Below are 19,950 nucleotides of genomic sequence, written 5' to 3' on the forward strand. Positions count from 1 at the left end.
AATGATTAGGGTGAGGGTGTACTTGACCGCCCTCATTCCTTTTATTCTTGTGAATGACTGTTTACCGTTTCACTGTATTACGGTACTTGCTATATGAGTTATTGGATTCCATTCATGGGAAACTGTTTGGGTGTCGGTTGGACGAGTATCCAACGGCCCTACTGTACTACTGAGCTCGACCCCGTTGGTAGTCAATTGAATCGAGCCAGCGAGGGTTTGGTCGTGAAAATTGACTAGCCACGGGGACTGAAATGGGAATCTTGTGGTAATGAGACCCTTGGTTCCGGTGTACTCGAGTATCACCTAAAGCTACTGCTTGGAGTGCGGGCCCGGTTGGGGTATGTTGGGTGGAAGGAATGGAAGTAAAGTGAGGTCTACGGTCGGGTATTCTTAAACATTGACGGAGGGTCAATGAGGTTGGATCAAGAATGTAAGCGTGGAAATGGGCTCTTGAGAGCCGTCCGTATCCTTTTACTGATTTGTTTTATTCCTTAGTTGTGTACTTGAAATGAAAGGTTATGCTTAAGTGATCTTTGTTGCTTATGTGGTAGTATATCACTGGGCTTAAGCTCATTCCGTTCCATTTGTTTTCCTTACAGGGATATAATTACTTTTGGGATTGGATTGTCGATTGTCAAGTTGAGCTAGTGTAAATGTCTTTTGTTTAGCTCTTTGGATGAAAACCTAATGTGTATTGGGTTCAATGACTTTTGATTGGCAATCCGAACATGTATATCCATGATGAATAGTTTTTGACATGCCAATTTGGTTGTAAATGTTGAATTGCAATGTATTAATGTTTGGTGGGATTTCGGATTCTACTATTCCAGGCACTATTCATCGTTTTCGTTTTTTTATTTTGTTATTTTGGTTCTTGTGGCTTGTTCGAGCGCGCTTTTACTTTCCCGAAACGTTTTAGATCGCGTGTTACCGCTCGTTTGTCCTGGCGAGAGCTGGGCAGGCAGTCCGCTAACCCCTTTGGTTCGCCTTAGGGGAAGGTGGGGCTGTCACATCTTTGAACCTGGTGATTGGGTGTGGTTGCACTTTCACAAGGACAGGTTTCTAGCAAAACGACTAAACAAGTTGTCTTCTCATGGAGATGGTCCTTTTCAAGTGTTGGAAAGGATAAATGACAATGCCTATCGACTTGACCTACCTGGTGAGTACAATGTGAGTACAACTTTTAACGTCTCTGATTTGACTGCTTTCCTTGCAGACAATGATATCAATTTGAGGACAAATCCTTCTCAAGAGGAAGGAATGGTGAAGGATTGTAAGCTGTCCAAGAGATTCAAGTTTCTACATGCGTTGACCCTGTCAAAGTTTCAGTTGGTCCAGTCACTCGTTTGTGTGCTAAGAAGTTTAAACACTCTTTGATGGCTTTAGTTTGTGTCAGTCAAGATCACGTTGGACCCTATAAACACATAGAAGGAGTTGGAACTGAGAAATGGAGGGTAATTACATTGATTCGTGTGGAAGAAGAAGAGCCGTGATGGATCCATGCCTAGATCCGTTCGCGGATCGGGTGGCCAATCTGGTCCAATGTTTCGTTTCATCTTCGTTTTCCTTTTGTCAACATTCCACCACTAAACTACGGGAGAATCTGCCAAGGAAACTGGCCGTGATTTCTCATCGGATCAATTTTTAGTAGTTTTCTTGTTTTCGTTCAATTTACTAGGTTTTGGCTTAACTACTTAATTATTAGTTATTAGCAATAAATGGCAAGCTAATTAGCTAATTGTGCCATTAGAATAGTAGTTTAAGGGTATAAGTGTTGTATTCTATGTCCGATTCGGATTTGGGTTAGTTTAGGTCTTTTGGCTATAAGTAGCCTTACTTATACATTGTGAACAACGATTATTAGAGAGAGAATTCTCCCAACATTAGTTTCTTGAGTGAAACAATTCTTTTGGCTTGTGAAAACTATTTTTGAACATCTTAGAGCTATCCTAAGGTGAATATCGACTTATGAATTGAGTAACACATTTGATTATGGCATCGTTCTACCCTTCTTAATCTTTCTTGAGCGGTCTAAGATTGGTAAAGAACTTCTATCCCAAACATTGAACCTAAATCTAGATCCGAACTTGTGATTCTTGTTCTTGATTCTTCTTGGTGGGTCGAGATTCATATCACTTCCCTTGTATTGTATGTTTCTTATTTGTTTCCTTTCAACTAGGACATCTTAAGAAGATTCATCTCGGAAACAGGGGAACACACACTTGAGAATGTTTTGGAACTAAATAACGGTATCTTTTATTGAACCACTATTAGTCTACGTAAGGATGAATTTAGACATTTAATATGACTATAAAGGTAAATACAACAATCGAGAACTTTCATTTTCTCTCATTCTTGGAGTAAAATCTGAGAACCAAGTAGAAGAAGAAGCGGTAGAGTACTCCCCATGCCAGTAAAATTGCAATGTTGTACCAAATGTTCTCCAGGTCAATACCCATGGTGAACAAGATATCTTCGCCAATTAATGTGCAGTTTTGGGATGCCAACGATGTATTATGCAGCTTGCTGATCTTCACTTCCCCTAAAGGTCCCGGTGACAGCTCAGTAGGTTCCCCAGTATAACAATGTTCATTTCCTTTGAATTCATTTATCAGCAATGCTTCAAAAGGGTACTTGATTGCAGATATGTAATGCAGCCATATCCAGTACTTTGGTATTTGGGATGCCTTCAGGAAGAAACCGCAAGTTAAGAAGAATAAAGCTGTTGTAGCTATCACAATTGCGTATCCAGTGATATAGCTCGGAACTACTGCACTGACTAGCATCACATAAGCATTGGTAGTTATCAGTGAAGCATAAAGAATCAACCAGAAGTTTATGATATTGCTTCTGAGATGAAGCATATACTTAGTAATGACTGCAAAGGTGAAGCCTTGAACAGCAAAGAAGGGAAGATAAACAATGAGGGAGGAGATGACATAGGTAGAAGCACGATAAGCATTGTGGGAAGTCTCTCGGATGAAGATGAATCGCTCTTGGATGAAAGTGGGAACAGCATCATTGGAAGAAAAGAAGACTAATGACACTGCAAAGATGTAGAAATTAAGAAGCCGGTTAATGGTTGTGAAACGGAGATCATGAAGCTTCTTAAAGAGGGTAGATAGAACAAAAGCCATAACTGTCAAAACTATCTCCCTGGAAAGGAAGAGCTCTGGAGTGCGAACAACATTGAGTGCAGTACGCCATGAAAGGACTGCAACCTCACGCAGCCATGGATTCGCGAATTTGTTCCTATGCTCGGGCTCGTCAAGCATTTCCTCTGCAAATTCTTGGAAAGATGGAATATAAGAGTCTTGTGATGGACTCATGACAACAGGAGGCTTGGTTTGCATAGGCGTTTGCTGAGGTGTTGGAAATCGGCTTGAAACTTGGCTTCTTGTACCAGAAAGAGGTGTCTTTGGTGGAGTCCATCCAGGGGTTCGTGCAGGCGTCCATGATGGTGCACGACCGGGGGTCCCCGTGACGCCATGGTAGAGCCAAACTGAGAAATCTTTGTAGAACTGAGAAGCCAAACGTGGGTTATATATACCACTGTGCATATTCATTGGCGTGTGGTTAATCTTTCGTTCAAGGGAGCTACCAAAATCATCTTCGTAATCATCATCGTCATAAGATTGAAAGCTTGCAGGATCTCCTCGAGATGTCAAATTTCCGGAGGAAAACTGGTTGCTACGAAGGCTGATGTGCTTGGGGCCAGGAGTCTTCTTCCCATAGGGAGTAGTAGGTGTTTTCAGAGCTTTTGGTGTCTTTGGAATTGGGGTTCTAGCCACCACATCAGGCTTGATGCCATCCCTTTGATAGAGTACCAGAGGATCAAGACCAACGTTTGACTGATCATACTCTTTGATCACATCTAGGAGGTACTCCAAGCTGTTCTCGCTGTCTGGAACTTGTCTTCCAAATCCAGCAAGATGGGCACCTAAAGTGGTCGGGCTTCCTAAATATATCAGTCTTCCCCTGTTGTACAAACTCCATGGTCAGTTTCTGTTTTTAGCATATTCGAATTTCCATTTATTATGTGTTTTACTTTTGACCATTGATCAGTACTTGTTTATTACCTTCCCAGGACTGTGATGCAGTCCAGAAGCATTTGGATTCTAAAGGAAGGCTGGTGGATGGTCATGAGAACAATACTTCCACCTCGTGCAATGTCTTTGACCTTTTCTACAACACTGAAGGCACTAGTTGAATCCAAACCAGAAGTAGGTTCATCCAGAAACAGAAGTGATGGTTTATGAATTATGTCAATGCCGATGGACACCCTTCGTCGTTCTCCACCTGATACTCCTCTCCTTCCTTCGTCACCAATGTAAGTATGTGCAGTACTCTGCATTGCCCAAAACAGTGGTAAGAATTTCAGAATATTGAAGGTGGGAAGAAGAAGGGTGGTGGTTTATACCGTCAAGCCTAACTGATCAAGGAGGTCATAGACTCTTTTCTTCTTTTCAGACCGAGACATGGAAGGTGGAAGCCTGACTTCAGCTGCAAACATGAATGTCTCAAAGACTGTCAGCATTGGAAAGAGCTGGTCATCTTGCATCACATAAGAAGAAACCATCTTCATATAGCTAGTTGTTACCTGCAGATCAAGTATAATTAAGATCTAATTGCTGGTTTGTACACATGAAACAAATGGGACATACTAGGGTAAGTGAAGATTGCAGACTTACTGGCTTTCCATCAATCCTAACGGATCCTTCAAGACTCCCTTGAGCAATTCGACCAGCCAAAGCATCAAGAATAGTGGACTTTCCAGCACCACTAGGCCCCATAATGGCCATGATTTCACCCCTCATGGCCTGACCAGAGATATCATTAAGAAGATAGGCTTCTTTAGTTATCCAAACACCATCTTTCTTCTGCTTCTTCATGACACTGTACGAGAGGTTGTTGAATTCAAGGCCTTGTCCGGGTATCAACTTCCTTGTTGGTTGCTTGACCACATTCTTGTTGATCAGCTGGGCGCTTTTATCCATGTCCAGCAAGGTTTCTAGGCTTCTGTTCGGGTCCGTTCTTTTGAACTTCGCCATTCTGTCCAATCTGTTGCTCTCCTCTCTTGGCTAGCTTATCAAAGTTCTACCAAGTTTAGAGAGAGCTAAGGTGGAACAACAGTGCTGAGAGTATATATGGTGGGCAGGCAAGAAATGGGGGTGGGACAAAATGGGACAGTTGAAACCAAAGACCTGTTTTGGGTAGTAATGAAGGATTTGAGGAAAGCCATTACACAGATGGGACAGCAATGCGGATCGAAGATGATGCTTTGTTAACTGCTCCCTGTACTTTGGATTTGTCGTTGAAAGCTTTGATCATACCGAAAGCTTCTCGTACAATTCTTGTTTCGTGGTGTAAAGGCAGTTCTCCATAATTCCATCTACATTTGGTTGCTCTAATATATTTGGTAATCAAAATCTGATACAAAACTGTCTAACAATTCTAAGCATTTTGTACAAACAAGCCATAAGTACCATGGATAGAACCAAAGAAAACAAGAGACGTACTCTTTAAGAGAAAAAAGATTTTTGGTGAAAATTTTGTGAGTAAAAGATATTCCCATTGCAATATGAATATAAATGAAATCAATGCGCAAATTTAACTTTTGCAAATTGGGGAAGGAAAAGTAGTAGCAAAAGGGCATCTAGGGACCAAATTTTTATTTTTACTTTTTTATTTTATTTTTGTATTTAGGGAAATTTTAACCTTAAAAAAAGGAAGAGGAATGGAAGGCTTCAGAATCGAATCAAGACCAAATACTCATGAGTTGTCTGATGTCCATATTGTCTGGGTTTTTGGGACAACTATTTTTTTTTTGGTAGGGGTGGGGGAATAACGTTTTTAAAATGTAGACAAATATGTGAACTGTGAGTCTGTGAAGCGCTAATTGTCTTGCAAATTCAACTGCAAATTTAGGACCAGGTTACAACGTTTCTAGCAAGTTATCAAAAATTAATTAATACGATCGATTGGTTCCAAAGTATCAGGGCAGCAAATAATCTAATCCTTGAACAAGCAATTCCTTAGCTATTATAATTGCGCCAAGGGCATCAGCATTCCTTGCTTTTATAATTTAAAATTATCTTGAACAGACTGTGGTCAATCTATTCACCAGAAATACAGTTTCCACTTCCAACCTCCAAGCAACAGTTGACCGTGTATGTTCCCTTTTTTTGGTAACGAAGATAATTTCCTTTAGTTTAAATTACATTTTACCCTCGGGGATTAAAATTTTTGTACACAAGTTTCCTATGATTTCAAAAGTTATATATAATCATTTCAAGATTTGAATTAAGATGTCAACACGACGAAATTTTCTTTCCATAATGGAGCTGACTAAAATGTCAAAAATAATCCTAAATCAAGAGGTAAATTATTTATTAACCACAAGGGTGGTTATCTATAAATTTTAAACACCATAACTGGGTTATGTAAAAAAGTACTAACCATAAGGAGTTAAAGTATAATGCATATTAAATTTGTATATGTTGGCCACTTTAGTTATTTTAGTTTTTAGACAAGGGTAATCTTTACATAAATATTTGCAATTCCAAGGTCTGTGTGTATTTTCAAAAGGACTGATTTAATATATGCTAGTTCCAACCCAAGATGAAGTTTAAATCAAACTAGATAAATGTGAAAAATCCAAATCTGATAAAATAGTTATGAGAAACACAAATTTAACAAAAAAAAATCTCACAAAAAATCTAAGGAGAGAGGAAATTCTCATTAAGGGATCTTAGAGAAGCTAAATTTATCATATAACTAAATAGAAAAAAAAATATAAAGAGCTATGGGGAGAGACCGTATACTTTGTTGGGCATATATGTAATGATTAGATTAAGACTAAGACGTGGTTTCTAATGGGATAATTTGTCGTCATTTGAGACATTTCATTGACGTATTCTTGCTATATACAAGTAAATACTAGTAACTACATAACAATACATCGTGATTTCAGATAATTACAAAAGATCCCATGTTTTATTTGGCTATTAATATGAGAATAATATTGTACAATTTTCAAACTCTGAATTGAGCATATAACAAGTTCATCATGACGGATTTCGTTAGACATAATAATTTCAAAGTAACATCGGAAACAACGTCATCTTATTAGTTCTATGCCAAATGATTTCTGAATGAAATTAATGTTTTTTGATTTGTAAGGTAATGACAGATAGCATTTATGAATTATATTATGTTCAAATCATAATCAAGATAACAAAAACCTAAATGCTTTTGCTAATTGTCGTCTATACATTGCTTCTTTTGTCTTCCTAGAATGGCCGGCTTTGCCTAGAGAACCTCTCCAAAAATTGGCAACACTTTCTTGTAACATTCTTCACGTCTTATTGGCCAAGGATTCTTCCACCTCCACACTTTTTTTCTCACCATATGGACTAAAGCAAAAGCCTAAACCATCAACTTTGGCAAACATTTTAAGAGTTGCATCTTCCCATAAAGCTTCAATCCCTCTATCAACAGCTTCATCAGCTGAAACACAATGCTGTCCGAGATGTTGGCACGGTTCAATCACACTCTGCTTTTAAGTATTTCACTTGATTCAATGGTTTGATTGAGCCGTGCCAATATCGCGTCACTCCTCATTTTTTCTTTTGATTTAATCACAACTAAATTAAACTATTTATGAGGAAAATAGAGTTCCACTGTCGTGCACTTCCTTCAGCCTTAGCATGGGTTGCCTGCATGCCACTTCGTCATCTTAGTGGAATTTTTCAACTCACTTTGCTGTGAAGCAAATTATACTGGACGATTTCCTACTATCTCATTAAGAATTTTGGTTTGGTCAAGCAAATTTTGGTTCTTCAACTCACTTTGAAAAATAAAAAAGGGGCGGGCTTAACAGCACTTTGTCATCTCTTTTAATGAAATTTTTATAGTCTAATTTCTCTATTTTTTGGTGGTGTTTTATTTTATGCAGGCAAGCACAAAACCATTGGCAGTAATTTTCTTGGGTAGAATTGGTAAGAACCAAAAAAAAAAAAAAAAAACACATACGAGTAAATATAGTGAGGAGATTGGGAATGATGTGTTATATAAATCTCTTTTGCTGCTTCTCTACTGCACAAATGGACATACATATAAACTAGCTTGCAACTCCATCCTAAGCAGGAGACTTTTATATGTAAAGATTTTAATCTTCCTTGCGAGGTTATCATACCTTTATCCTATTCAAATTTAGCTATGTCAAAAACCAGGCTCTGTCTCATATATCATTTCTTAGAGCAGCTTTCAGAAAAAACGAAATTATTCCAATCAACAATACGTGATTATAAGAATGGGGAAAAATAAATAAGGGAAAAGAAAAGGTTTTTTAAAATGGATAAGCGCTCAAAATCTAAATAAAAAAAAATCTATACAAAAAACACAAAAGTAATTTATGATAATATCCATTTTTCAAGATTATGTTATATAACTAGCTTATAACCCTGATCATAGGGTAAGAACTTAATTTTAAAGTTCAAAACTATTTTAATTTTGATTTTGAGGAAGTAAACTTACCTGATCCTCCAAATAGACTATCACATTAAACATTAACTCATGTGCAACACTTTTCGCATCCATCAATCATCATTTCCCAACCAGAATAACAATAAAAACAAAAGTAAGACATAGAAAACAAAATGAAGACAAAAGAAACAATCAAAAGTAAAAGAATAAAAACCCGTAAAAGGTAAGGGGACAAAATCACAGTTTCATTGACATGCTGTATCCAAGAGAATGCACCTGACTGGTCCGGCCTCAGCAATTACCTTTAAAGGAAAACAAAGAACATTGTAGTTCCCTGGAACAATATCATCAAGCTTCAAATTTTCAACAGGGATAATCTTGTGGCTGCTCAACAAGGTTGTATGAACCGGGACAACTTCATCATATACTGCAACAGACATGTAATCAATCCCAACAAATGTGATATTAGTATTCTGTACCAACCATTGTGCCCCTGTTGCTGTAAATCTAGTATAACTAGGTACAAAGAAGCCTTTATCCATGAGGCGATTATCAGTGTTTGATGTCTTAAAAATCACTCTTTTTGTCCCTGGAGGAATTTGTGGAGACTACATAACTTCACAAGTTATGTTCTTGTCTTTAGGCGTCTCGACAACCAGGACCGAACCCATGAGGGTTTTGAGGTCGAGGGCATCAACTGTGAATCTTGGCTATCGTAACAAGTCCGGGAAAATGTGTGCAGGGGCATCAACATGAGTTCCAAGATGAGTGCCCACGGTGATGCTACCAGTAAGGATAACTTTCCCTTCATTTTCTATTATCACATCTCTAGCACCTACTGAGCCTCTATCAAAAGTAGGCATATTATTATTTATGGGATGAGTGATATCATATATTTTGCAGCCATCAGATTGTCCATTAGAGGTGGTGCCAAAGGAGGCAATGCAGGCCAGGGACAAAAGAACTAAGCAGGAGATTGATTTCTTCATGAATGTGCACGAAACCTTGGTGAAGGAGTTGGGAGTTTATTCTCCCCGGTATTTGGCAATGTAGACTACAATTCGGAGAGAAACTTGGAGGCAAGCAAGAAGAGATTGGAGGATGACAGGCAAGAAACATTTTGGGCCATTTTTATATTAATAATGGACTCAAAAAGTGGCCTAATTTTTGGTTTGTTTGGTTATAGAGGAAATGCTGCTTTCAAGCACACCAATGGTGCCATCTAGGCCTATTTGTTAGGAGCAAATTGAATATCCCATGCTAGCGGATTTATTTATTGTAGTGCTTCATTCTTCATTTTATATAGGGATGACAATGGGGTGGGTTTCGAGGATTCTGTATAGGGATGGCAACGGGGCGGGTTTGGGGGATCCCTCTCCTGTCCCTTGGCCCATTGCAAAAAAACTCCTCCGCCCCCGCCTCGTCCCTCCCCACTTCCCCCACGAGTGCTCGTGGGTGGTAATTTTATTTTTTTTTCTAGAAGTTTTTATTCAATATATCAAAGTTGAATTCAAAAAATAAAATAAAATACGGAGTTAAAAAAAATGAAACAAGAAATGTGTTGACATAAAACACCAAAAAAATTAAGAAACTCAATTGGATTGTATAGATAACATTTGGAAATACTCATAGAATGCGTAACATGCTTGTGCCAAATATCAACTAGGAATTTGGATAGAAATGAGATAAAAGTTATATTTAGTTATCAAATATTCTAAATTTATTATTATTAGATTATATAATATATTACATTTATTTATATTAATAAATTGAAACGGGGGACGGGGCGGGGGTATTGTCCCCCCGTCCCTGTCCCAGCTCCATTACTCCCCCGTGGGGCGGGCACCTGCGGACACCCGTCCCTATTGCCATCCCTAATTATGTATATTAGATATCAATTAAATTCAATTTCACCATATTTCTTGAAATTGTAAAATTATCTGCCGGAAACAATTAAGATAAAGAAAATTCATTGCTAGTGGTTGTGGATGTTAATCTATTTTAACCACTAGTATAGTGCTAATGTGTAAATTTGATTTACTATCTTGCTTATACAGGTCTATTTCAATCTGCTTAACTGGGAAAGTACGTTGATGGATGGTACACAATATTTGAAGAGTGACAACTCATGTATATAGCTCCTCAGGAACCATCCAAAGTTACCGGCTTTTGGTGGTTTCCTGTGGGTTTAAGTTTAGGATTTACAAAAGTCAAACTGTCGTAATTGACAAAAAAAGACATGACACTGTTGTCGGGGTGTGTGAGAGTTCTTATTTAAGGCTTAGTAGCCACTCTGTCAGGTGTGTAGTCCCACATCGAATATGGGAGGGGGATTTGGGTAGTTCTTAAGCTCCTCAGGAACCATCCAAAGTTACCGGCTTTTGGTGGTTTCCTGTGGGTTTAAGTTTAGGATTTACAAAAGTCAAACTGTCGTAATTGACAAAAAAAAGACAACTCATGTATATGGTCTTATATTGACCTATTACTCCAAATTCTTTTTTACCCTTCTGGTGGTAATGTTCCACCTCTCTAAAGCAGATTCATAAACCCAATTAGAGATTTAGATACCTGATGATCATGGACAAAAGGATGATGACAATTGCGATAGAGTTGGAGAATCAAATGCCCCGCACTCAATTACCTGTATGCCCACAAATTTTTGTACCAGAACACTACCTTCACCATGTCATAGCATACATCACTTCGAAGTCCAAAATACGATTATCAGAAAGGAATTAATGGTGGAAGAAATATGAGACGTGCATCTAAGGTCAATAGGGAAGGCCCAGCTGATGAAACTTAATAGCCGCAGCGAGATAGTGGTAGCATATAGCCTGGCAAAGCGATTAACAATTAGAGAATAGGAAGAAATGGTGTTTAAAGAGACAAATTTCAACAAATTGAGAGTATTCAGTGCCATTAAATGCAAGCCAGAAGTGTAAAAATTATTATTGCAGTAGCACTAATAGAAAATGCAGAACAAGAATTTATCAGAGAATGGGATGAAATGTTGTTCAAAGAAAAAAGTGCAACAAATTACAAAGTCCCAAATGCAGTTAAGTACAAGCCAGAAGTGCGAAATTACTACTACACAATGCTAATGGAAAAAGCAGACATGCAGCCCTCTTGGAAGATGCAGACCCAAAATAGCACGTCTTTTTTGAAGGCGAAATATTGTAGTTCTATACAACTTAGAATCAAAGCCTGGAAGATTGGTGAAAACAGTGAAAGCCAGTCTGTACCTTGACTAGATGGCCTGTTAATTATTTTGTCAAGTATGTCCGTCTAATTGAAGAACACTAAATGAAGAAATAAGCATAGCTTGTTATACAACGCTAACCTGGGCTTTGGCACTAATCCAGCTGTCTCCCCATATGAAGACACCATGCCTGCGAACGAGCACTGCAGTTGACTTTGGATATGCTCTGATCTACATGATCAGAATGTTAAACTGTGTTAAAATTCTTCAATTGCAACCTATGCAAATAAAACTTCTATTGTACCATAAATTTGCCACCGTCCTCTAGATTATCTAAAATATTTTGCTGAACTAGAAATTTGTTGGCAGAGGATACCGCTTTAGTTGGTGACTCCACAAGCTTCCCCTCACTGAGAGCATTCTCAATTATTGGCACAACAAGTTCGTCATGGTAACCATGCCCTTGAATACCCTTTATCATCTCCATGTTTCTGATCTGTATCCCAACAATTCCAGATGTACAATCAACAGAACCAACTTTAAGATAATAAGAAGGCAAGGTCGATGCAGTTGTCTTTCAATTAGAAATGTTTTGGGAGAAAGAAAATTACGCGGAACTCGTTCGACGAAGAATTAATCATCGTTACAAGGCAAGCATCCAATCCATGACTGTGAATCACAGCTCCTGCGTTACACATTTCATAAACCTATAGAACACAAGAAGTCAGGGTAACATACTTGGAAAAATGATGAATCAAGAAGATATCGAGGATAATTAAAATGTATCGGGGTAACAACAAATGACCAAGCTAGAACTGATGTACCTTGAGAAATAGAGGAGCACAGTCGGTACATTTTGGAGGGTTATGAGGATATGTCTTGGTAGGAGGCGGAGACAAAATAGATCCACTAGAAGAAAGACCATACCTGTCCTCTGGCGACATCCTATCCTTCTGTACACCTACGATGCATTATATCGTATTAGCAGAAAACAGGAGGGAGAGAGCAGCAGACAGAGACAGAGGAAGGGAGAGAAAACTTGAAGGTAACATGACTATGAATTGATTCTGTCTGGGGACATTATGCTCATGGACTTTCAGGGTTACACTACCTCCAGTACCTGAAAGCCATCCAAGTTTATAAAATTGCAGAGACAGTCCTGACACTAAAGCCATTTTTTTGCTTCAAAGAGTTGCTTTGAACTCTTAGCCAATATGTAGCTTCAAACACTTCTGCTGGTACTTCAAACACTTCCGCGTGTGGGAAACTACTTGTGCTGGCTTCTCTGCAATGGACATTGATGTTGATTCAGCTTCTCAAGTTTCAATCAGAATGCTACTATATCCACAACGAGCATATTGAATACAATTATGCACTAGATTTACTGCATATTTCATGCCTATTTGGCTTTGAAATCATTTTCGCATTTGCAAGAACCTGAAACAAAATTTTTCACATTTTCACATTTGCAAGAAGCAGAAACAAAACTTTTGTTTCTTTTTTTTCCCATCTATAACAAGTTTGCAGGGGGCGGCGCAATAGCAATCCCAAAAGTTTATATGATTAGACGAATGTTAAAACAACCTAAAATATGCAATTTTGGTCACATTCTCATTGACCCCGTGGCCAATAAAACCAGATAGATTTTCCTACATGGAAGTCATTAATTCAGATCTAAACGGCCTCAGTCTTTCCAAGCTTTATGAACAGCCATATATAATTTGGCTAATTCAAACTTCACAACCATATACTCATTACAGAAAACAAAGATAGTTACATAATTTATCCCACAATGAGTCACTAACTCGCTCCAAGCCTTTCAAAGAAAACTCTATAACATCATCCACTAATTAACTCTTTGTAGAACATTAGCCTGATCTAGTCAAAAGATTTGAACTTTCAATAAGTTGTCAAAAAAAATTTTAGAAAAAAGGACACCTCTGTCAAGAAAGAAGATAGCAGAATTTGTGGAGGTAATAGACAGTAAAATGTGAAATGCGTTGAGATTATATGAAGATTTAAGGGCAAATTACACTTTACCCCCTATGATTTAGTATTTTTTGTACATAACTCCCTAATAGTTTCAAAAACTATACATAACTTCCTTATAATTTGGATTAAAGTGTCAAAGTAACGAAAATGAACATTAGTAGTGGAACCTTTGAAATGTCAAAATTACATTTATTTAAAAATTAAAATGGTTGAAATGACCAAAATATATAAACATAATGTATATGATATACTAACCTCGTATGATTTAATACTTTAATATATAATCCCCTTATGATTTAATGTTTTATCATATAATCCCCTTATAGTTTTCAAAATATAGACATAACCTCCCTATGGTTAATAACTAATTTTCAACTTTATTTAGGAGTATTTTGATATTTTAGTTGAATCCTTTACGGATTGCAAATTCCGTTTTTTTGACAATTTAATCCAAATCATGAGGGGGTTATATATAATTTTTAAAATTATAGAGGGTTATGTATAAAAATACTAAACCACGGAGGAAAAAGTGTAATTTACCCAAGATTTAAACACGTAATGCGCAAGACTGAAAAAATATGTTGAGGGAAACCAGAAGATGGGACAGCTGTGACTTCTAGATAACCAAGCAAGAATTTTTTTTGTGCACATCAAGGATGGCCATTATTGTTCCAAGAAATGTCTGCATGCAATGACCAAATACATAATCAAGATACAATAAAGCTCCAATTTCCTTGTACATTCAATATTCAATGTTCCTTCAAGATTAGATTTTGACCTTATAAACAGTTGTTCTAATCTTTGAGGTTTTTTATGCGAATTTAAAAAGACAAGATAACACTTTTCCTTCTTTCTTCTTCTTCTTCATTTTTTTTTTGGGTGGGGGACGGTTGGAATTTGCAATGGCTATCTCTTTGTGTATGCATGCACCAGATTGACCAAAGTCGTCTAAATTACAGTAACCCATAATTCACTCCTACCAATTAACTAAGCATGCAAATCGACAACTGGTCATTCTGTCGTCAATTCACACGTAAAAATCTAGCATTTTTCTTCAAGTATGTAGCAAATGTTAAAATTAATAAACATGCTTATGTTCTCCATATTAATTGATAGCTTCATCTAGCAGGAATTTTTACAACTTACATCATAATATAGACCAAGTGCCATGCCAAAAAAAGGAACATTGGCAAATTAGCTTCTGGAATCATTGTCTAACAAAATTTTATGTCCTCTTGAAAGAATTCTGCAAATTCGCGTAATATTTACAGCTTATTAAATTTGATATCAAAGATTCTGAAATTCTGATTTATAGAAGGTTTAGAAGATGATGAATTCAATAAAGTAATTCTCATTTACACAGAAAATATTTATAATTGATTCACTTTTTAAGCAAAATGAGGAATGATTGCCACTGCAAGCAATGGAATGGGAAATATGCTGAATCAATCAAGTAATTACCCACCAGTTAGGAGTAATATTAAAGTTTAAAAATCTAACAGAATCTTTTTGTATCCCTTTTTGAGGAAAACATGGAAACCTGACACTAAATTAAATTTACCAAATCGGATGAATCCTCTCTTATAAAAATTCGCCACGAAAAAGCCTTCATATTTCTATACAACCCTCGTTAAGTCGTTAATTATTCCGTTGAATCGATTTTGCAGAAGAAGGAGAAGATGAGTCTGCAGATAACTTCAAGCGAAACGCTGGAGCCAACTCCAAGACAAAGGCATTATAGGGCTTTAATTTGGCAACTCATAACTTTATTGGGTGCTGCAATAATGGCAGCAGTAGAAATATGGTTCTTGATTGAAATTGCTGCTCACGAGTCTTATAGAACAACTTTGTACGTCGTTCTTGTTACTCTTTTTGGTGCTGCAACCCTAGTGTATATTGCAGTCTGGCTGAAGAAGTTTGCTCGTTTCATATCTAAGGGCCATGAGGAAGCTTGAAGGATATGATCAATGATCATAATATGTCGGATTAATGATTTATCAATGATGTTGTCTGACCAATTTCGAAACAACTTTGTAGTTTTCTAATAAATTTATTGTGTTTTCTTTTGCTTTTTGTTTTCTATGTAACAATGTTGTTATTGGTTTATGCTCAAGTTCAACCAAGATGAATTTTTTGTGCTTTCGAAGAATTTCTCTTTAGTTTTTTTCTCTTTTAAATGTCAGTTATGCTATTATATCCAAGTATTTTACTATTATTGGCCAATCCAATAACAGCTCTAAATTCTATATATCCGCTTGAGAAAGGATCGGATTCTCAAGTTTGAATAGTTTTAAATTCCCGTAAGAATAGCTCCCCCATTTCGTCAAAACCCAAAATAATGTATAGTATTATAGCAAACAAAACTAGATTTCCAGCCTTCCCCTTTTATTTCTCCTAGCTCAGTATTCGTCGACTAATTTCTTGACTTCCTCCAACTCACTCTCCCCAGTATCGTCTCTTTTCCCACTCATCCAAAACAAATGGCCCTCTCCAGCCATAAATATCCATCAATATTCATGGAGTGATTCTGTTTCGTCAACTAGTCATGCTATTTAACTCATCATTTGCACGCTTTGCGCACACCGATATACTCTTAAGAATTTTGCTAATCATCTTACAAGCACATTTGGTCAAAAGTGTGAGGGTTTTATAGGTGGAGATCATAGAAAATGCAAGAATATTGACAGGGAAGAAATGGTGATCATGGAGTCTGATAACAGTCGAAAAGGTTTAGCACAAGTTCAACAGTTTATTTGCTATGCTGCAACGAGGAGGGACAGCATTCCATGTAACCGTAGAGGGCATTCCTATTACAATTGTGATTATCATGGACCAGCTAGTCCATACACCAGGGGTTGTACTGATATTACAAGATGTCCAAGAAACACTGAATGATCATAATGCTGATGATCATAATACTAGCTATCTTTTGATATGTTTTGATGATCTATTTCTGAATTTGTTATTTATTATATTTTTCCTTTTTTTTGGCTAGATGAAATTTTGATTAAAGATACGAAAAAATGATTGGTCAAGGTAAGAGGGATTTCTATAGCTTATTAATTAGCAATGATTTTAGAAACTTTCACTGAGATTTATGACAATTTTATTTAATTACTCTCTTATTTCAAATATTGCGTTTACCTCCCCGCTGCTACCAAATGAACACACTCGCCCCTATCTAAAACTCAATTCACAAACCAAATAAGATGACCTAATACAATTAAAGAAAAAGGAAATGGAAACGGGTCACCTTGTTTTTCCTTTTTTTTTTTTTTTGTGGTACGTTGTTATAGTGATCTTTGATGTACTTTAATTTAAGCCACTTTACATCCTTGTGTAATTTTTTTGTCTGGTTAACATAAAGGCTAATTTTCAGCCTAAAAAAGTCCATGTTAATACTTTATTTATTTATTACTTTTTTTTTGGTTTGCTTGTATTTTATTATTGTGGTGGTAGTAAACATGGCATAGTGGTGCAGCGTGGTGTTGGTGGTCGTATTGGTTCTATTTCCTTTCTTTCTTTTCTTTTTCACCCAAACAAAAAAGGTAGTTTGGGAATTCCATTTGAAAGTTGTGCTATTTATGAGGTTTTGTTACCTAAACGATAAAAACTGGGGAAGGAAGTGTAGCATTCAAAATAAGAGGACTGTTAGGCGAAATAGTCATAAATACCAGAAAAGTTATTCCAATGCTTTCTGTTTATGGTTATTTTGGCCATTTCCTTATTAAATCTCCACATTTCTTCTTGATTTCTGCATTTTGGATTAATCAGAATTCTGAAACTTTTCAAGTCGAAGGTGGAGATAACGAACGAGTTTGTATCTCTACAAATTGCACAATATGTTTTCTCTCGTTTTACGTCAGTAAATATGTCAGGTAAATTACATTTTACCCCCTTGTGGTTTACCTTTTTTTTTACATAACCCTCTTATGGTTTCAAAAATTATACATAACCCTTCATAGTTTGGATTAAAGTGTCAAAGTAACGGAAATAGTCACTCGTAATGGAACTTCTAAAAATGTTGAAATTACCCTTATAAATACATGATACATTAACCCCGTATGATTTTTATAGTTTACCATATAACTCCCTTATGGTTTAATACTTTACCATATAACCTCCTTATGATTTTCAAAATATACACATAACCCCCCTTGGTTAATACATAAATTTTAATTTTACATAAAGGTAATTTTGACATTTTAGGTGACGCCGTTATGAATAATCATTCCCGTCACTTTGACACTTTAATCCAAACTATAAGGGGATTATGTATAGCTTTTGAAATCATAGGGGGGTTATGTGAAAAATGCTAAACCACATGGGGGTAAAGTGAAATTTGCCCAAATATGTCTCTTTGTTGCAGATCCATGTTTAATAACACCAACCACATGATTGTAATTGTTTTTCTGGATATGAAGTGAATGCTCATATTTGGATAAGAACATATTGAATATGCTCAATCTCGTCATATAAAAGGAGTATATAGTGGATTCCATCCTTAATTATCCAAAAAGAATACAAAACTCTCTCAAGTTCTATAAAGCTTCTTTATACATAATCTGAACGAGCGAAGTTGACTTCAAACCTGTTTAAGAAATGATTTGGTTTCAAGAAGGATTTGGAAAGAAGGGAAGTGATATTTGTGCTCCCCAATAAGTCTCTAATACTCTTTGAAAACTATTTTAGTGAATAAATTGGAGTGTAGAAAACTAAATAAGAAGTGTGAATGTCAGTTTTTGGAAAGAAATAGCTGTCAAACTTTAAAACTAATTCAATTTGGCAATCAAAAGACCTTATATTGCTTACATGCTTTGACTTTTTTTTTCAACAGAAATGAAAAAGAAGAAGCAGAAGATGTTATATTTTTTTTTAAAACACAACTCGTATTTCTTACTTAAGAAGAAAATAATTGATTGTAGCACATGAGGTGTGAAACTTCATCCATGCTCACTCATAGCCCAACATAACAGGAGGATACATTTTTTGTTTTATTGATATAAAAGATCTATTGTAACCGGAGTAATTCATACATGTGTATTAGTAATAGTAGACTTTGTTTTTAAATCTTGTACACATATCTTTTATTTATTCGTTGCACTTTTATTTATTTATTTATTTTACTGAAAAGTTAGATTTGATTTTATTCCTGGTGAAGTTCAATATTTTCTAATTTTTTCAAGTATTTATAAATTTGAAGATATATTTTCAGCCATTGCATCTGGATTCTCCACACAATTCCAAAATCAATTACCTTCATACAACCCCCCAAAAAGAAATCCACTCATTAATAGTCAATATCATCTTTTTCCCTTTGTTACAATCACTTGATCATCGTTATGAGATTTCATTAATTTTCAGAACCGATCAATAACCAAAAATTATCATTGACTTATATTAATTACATGAGGTAGTTGCAACTAGGGCTGCAAACGAGCCGAGGCGAGTCGAGCTTTGAGCTAATCGAGCCGAGCCGAGCCTCGACTAAATTTTACCAAGCTCGAGCTCGAGCTCGAGCTCGACGAGCCGGCAAATTTCGAGCTCGAGCTCGACTCGAATCAAGTCGAGCCGAGCTCGAGCTCGAAAAAAAATAAAAAATAAATATTTTATTTAAAAAATAAATAAATAAAATAATATTTTTTTCTTAATAAATAATAAAATATTAAGGACATATACGTAATTTTACTATGAAAATAAAAAATAAAAAATATATATATAATATACGTAATTTTATTATTAAATAAAAATAAAAATAATATATATATATATATATATATATACCCAAGCTCGCGAGCCGGCTCGCGAGCTAACGAGCTTAATATTCTGAGCTCGAGCTCGAGCTCGAGTTTCACTCGAGCTGGCTCGAGCTCGACTCGAGTTCGATTAACATCGAGCTCGACTCGAGCTTGACTCGAGCCGCTCGTGAGCGGCTCGATTCGTTTGCAGCCCTAGTTGCAACCAACTGATGAATTTCTTTTGTCCACACGTGAAACAAAATCTTCATCCCAATCCTCAATTAAAACAAACGTTCATTACTTCATTGCATACACGGCAAATTCAATAGAAATAGCCTAAAAACAACTTAAAATGGACAATAATCCTAATAAATTACAAATAATCTACTTTTCTGCAATACAAGATGCAGATGATCTACGCGAAATCAGTAACCAAAAGCAAATATGACCAAGAAGAGGCTTATTCCCAACAAAGAACCAATTGAGCCACCAAAAGTAGTTGATGCGGCAGATGGAGACGGTGCAGGAGCAAAG

At 36.4% G+C, this 19,950-nt stretch overlaps 2 protein-coding genes and 1 pseudogene across 2 annotated transcripts; all 3 read right to left on the minus strand.

Annotated features, from left to right (window-relative positions):
• Positions 1 to 2,229: 2,229 nt before the first annotated feature.
• On the minus strand, positions 2,230 to 5,177 carry LOC113737838 (ABC transporter G family member STR-like). Its single transcript, XM_027264995.2, has 4 exons — positions 4,692 to 5,177; positions 4,421 to 4,600; positions 4,080 to 4,348; positions 2,230 to 3,978 (listed from the first exon to the last, which is right to left on the minus strand). The coding sequence occupies exons 1-4, from the start codon at positions 5,049 to 5,051 to the stop codon at positions 2,340 to 2,342; spliced, it is 2,448 nt and encodes an 815-aa protein (XP_027120796.2). The 5' UTR covers positions 5,052 to 5,177; the 3' UTR covers positions 2,230 to 2,339.
• A 3,555-nt stretch (positions 5,178 to 8,732) lies between these two features.
• Positions 8,733 to 9,476, minus strand: LOC140038472 (cyclase-like protein 2). The gene is made up of 2 exons (XM_072083839.1): positions 9,275 to 9,476; positions 8,733 to 9,076 (listed from the first exon to the last, which is right to left on the minus strand). Exons 1-2 carry the CDS (start codon positions 9,474 to 9,476, stop codon positions 8,733 to 8,735), a joined length of 546 nt encoding a protein of 181 aa, XP_071939940.1.
• Positions 9,477 to 11,258: 1,782 nt separating this feature from the next.
• LOC113737534 (probable bifunctional methylthioribulose-1-phosphate dehydratase/enolase-phosphatase E1) lies at positions 11,259 to 12,861 on the minus strand (annotated as a pseudogene).
• Positions 12,862 to 19,950: the final 7,089 nt, after the last annotated feature.

The sequence above is a fragment of the Coffea arabica genome, chromosome 3e (genome assembly GCF_036785885.1).
Source record: "Coffea arabica cultivar ET-39 chromosome 3e, Coffea Arabica ET-39 HiFi, whole genome shotgun sequence".
NCBI lineage: Eukaryota > Viridiplantae > Streptophyta > Magnoliopsida > Gentianales > Rubiaceae > Coffea > Coffea arabica.

Coding starts and splice junctions, on each gene's coding strand:
- LOC113737838 (XM_027264995.2), bottom strand. CDS start 5,051: ATGGCGAAGTTCAAAAGAACGGACCCGAACAGAAGCCTAGAAACCTTG. Junction 4,601..4,691: donor TTAGGATTGATGGAAAGCCA/GTAAGTCTGCAA, acceptor CTTGATCTGCAG/GTAACAACTAGCTATATGAA. Junction 3,979..4,079: donor TGCATCACAGTCCTGGGAAG/GTAATAAACAAG, acceptor TTTGTACAACAG/GGGAAGACTGATATATTTAG.
- LOC140038472 (XM_072083839.1), bottom strand. CDS start 9,476: ATGAAGAAATCAATCTCCTGCTTAGTTCTTTTGTCCCTGGCCTGCATT. Junction 9,077..9,274: donor AGGGAAAGTTATCCTTACTG/GTAGCATCACCG, acceptor AAATTCCTCCAG/GGACAAAAAGAGTGATTTTT.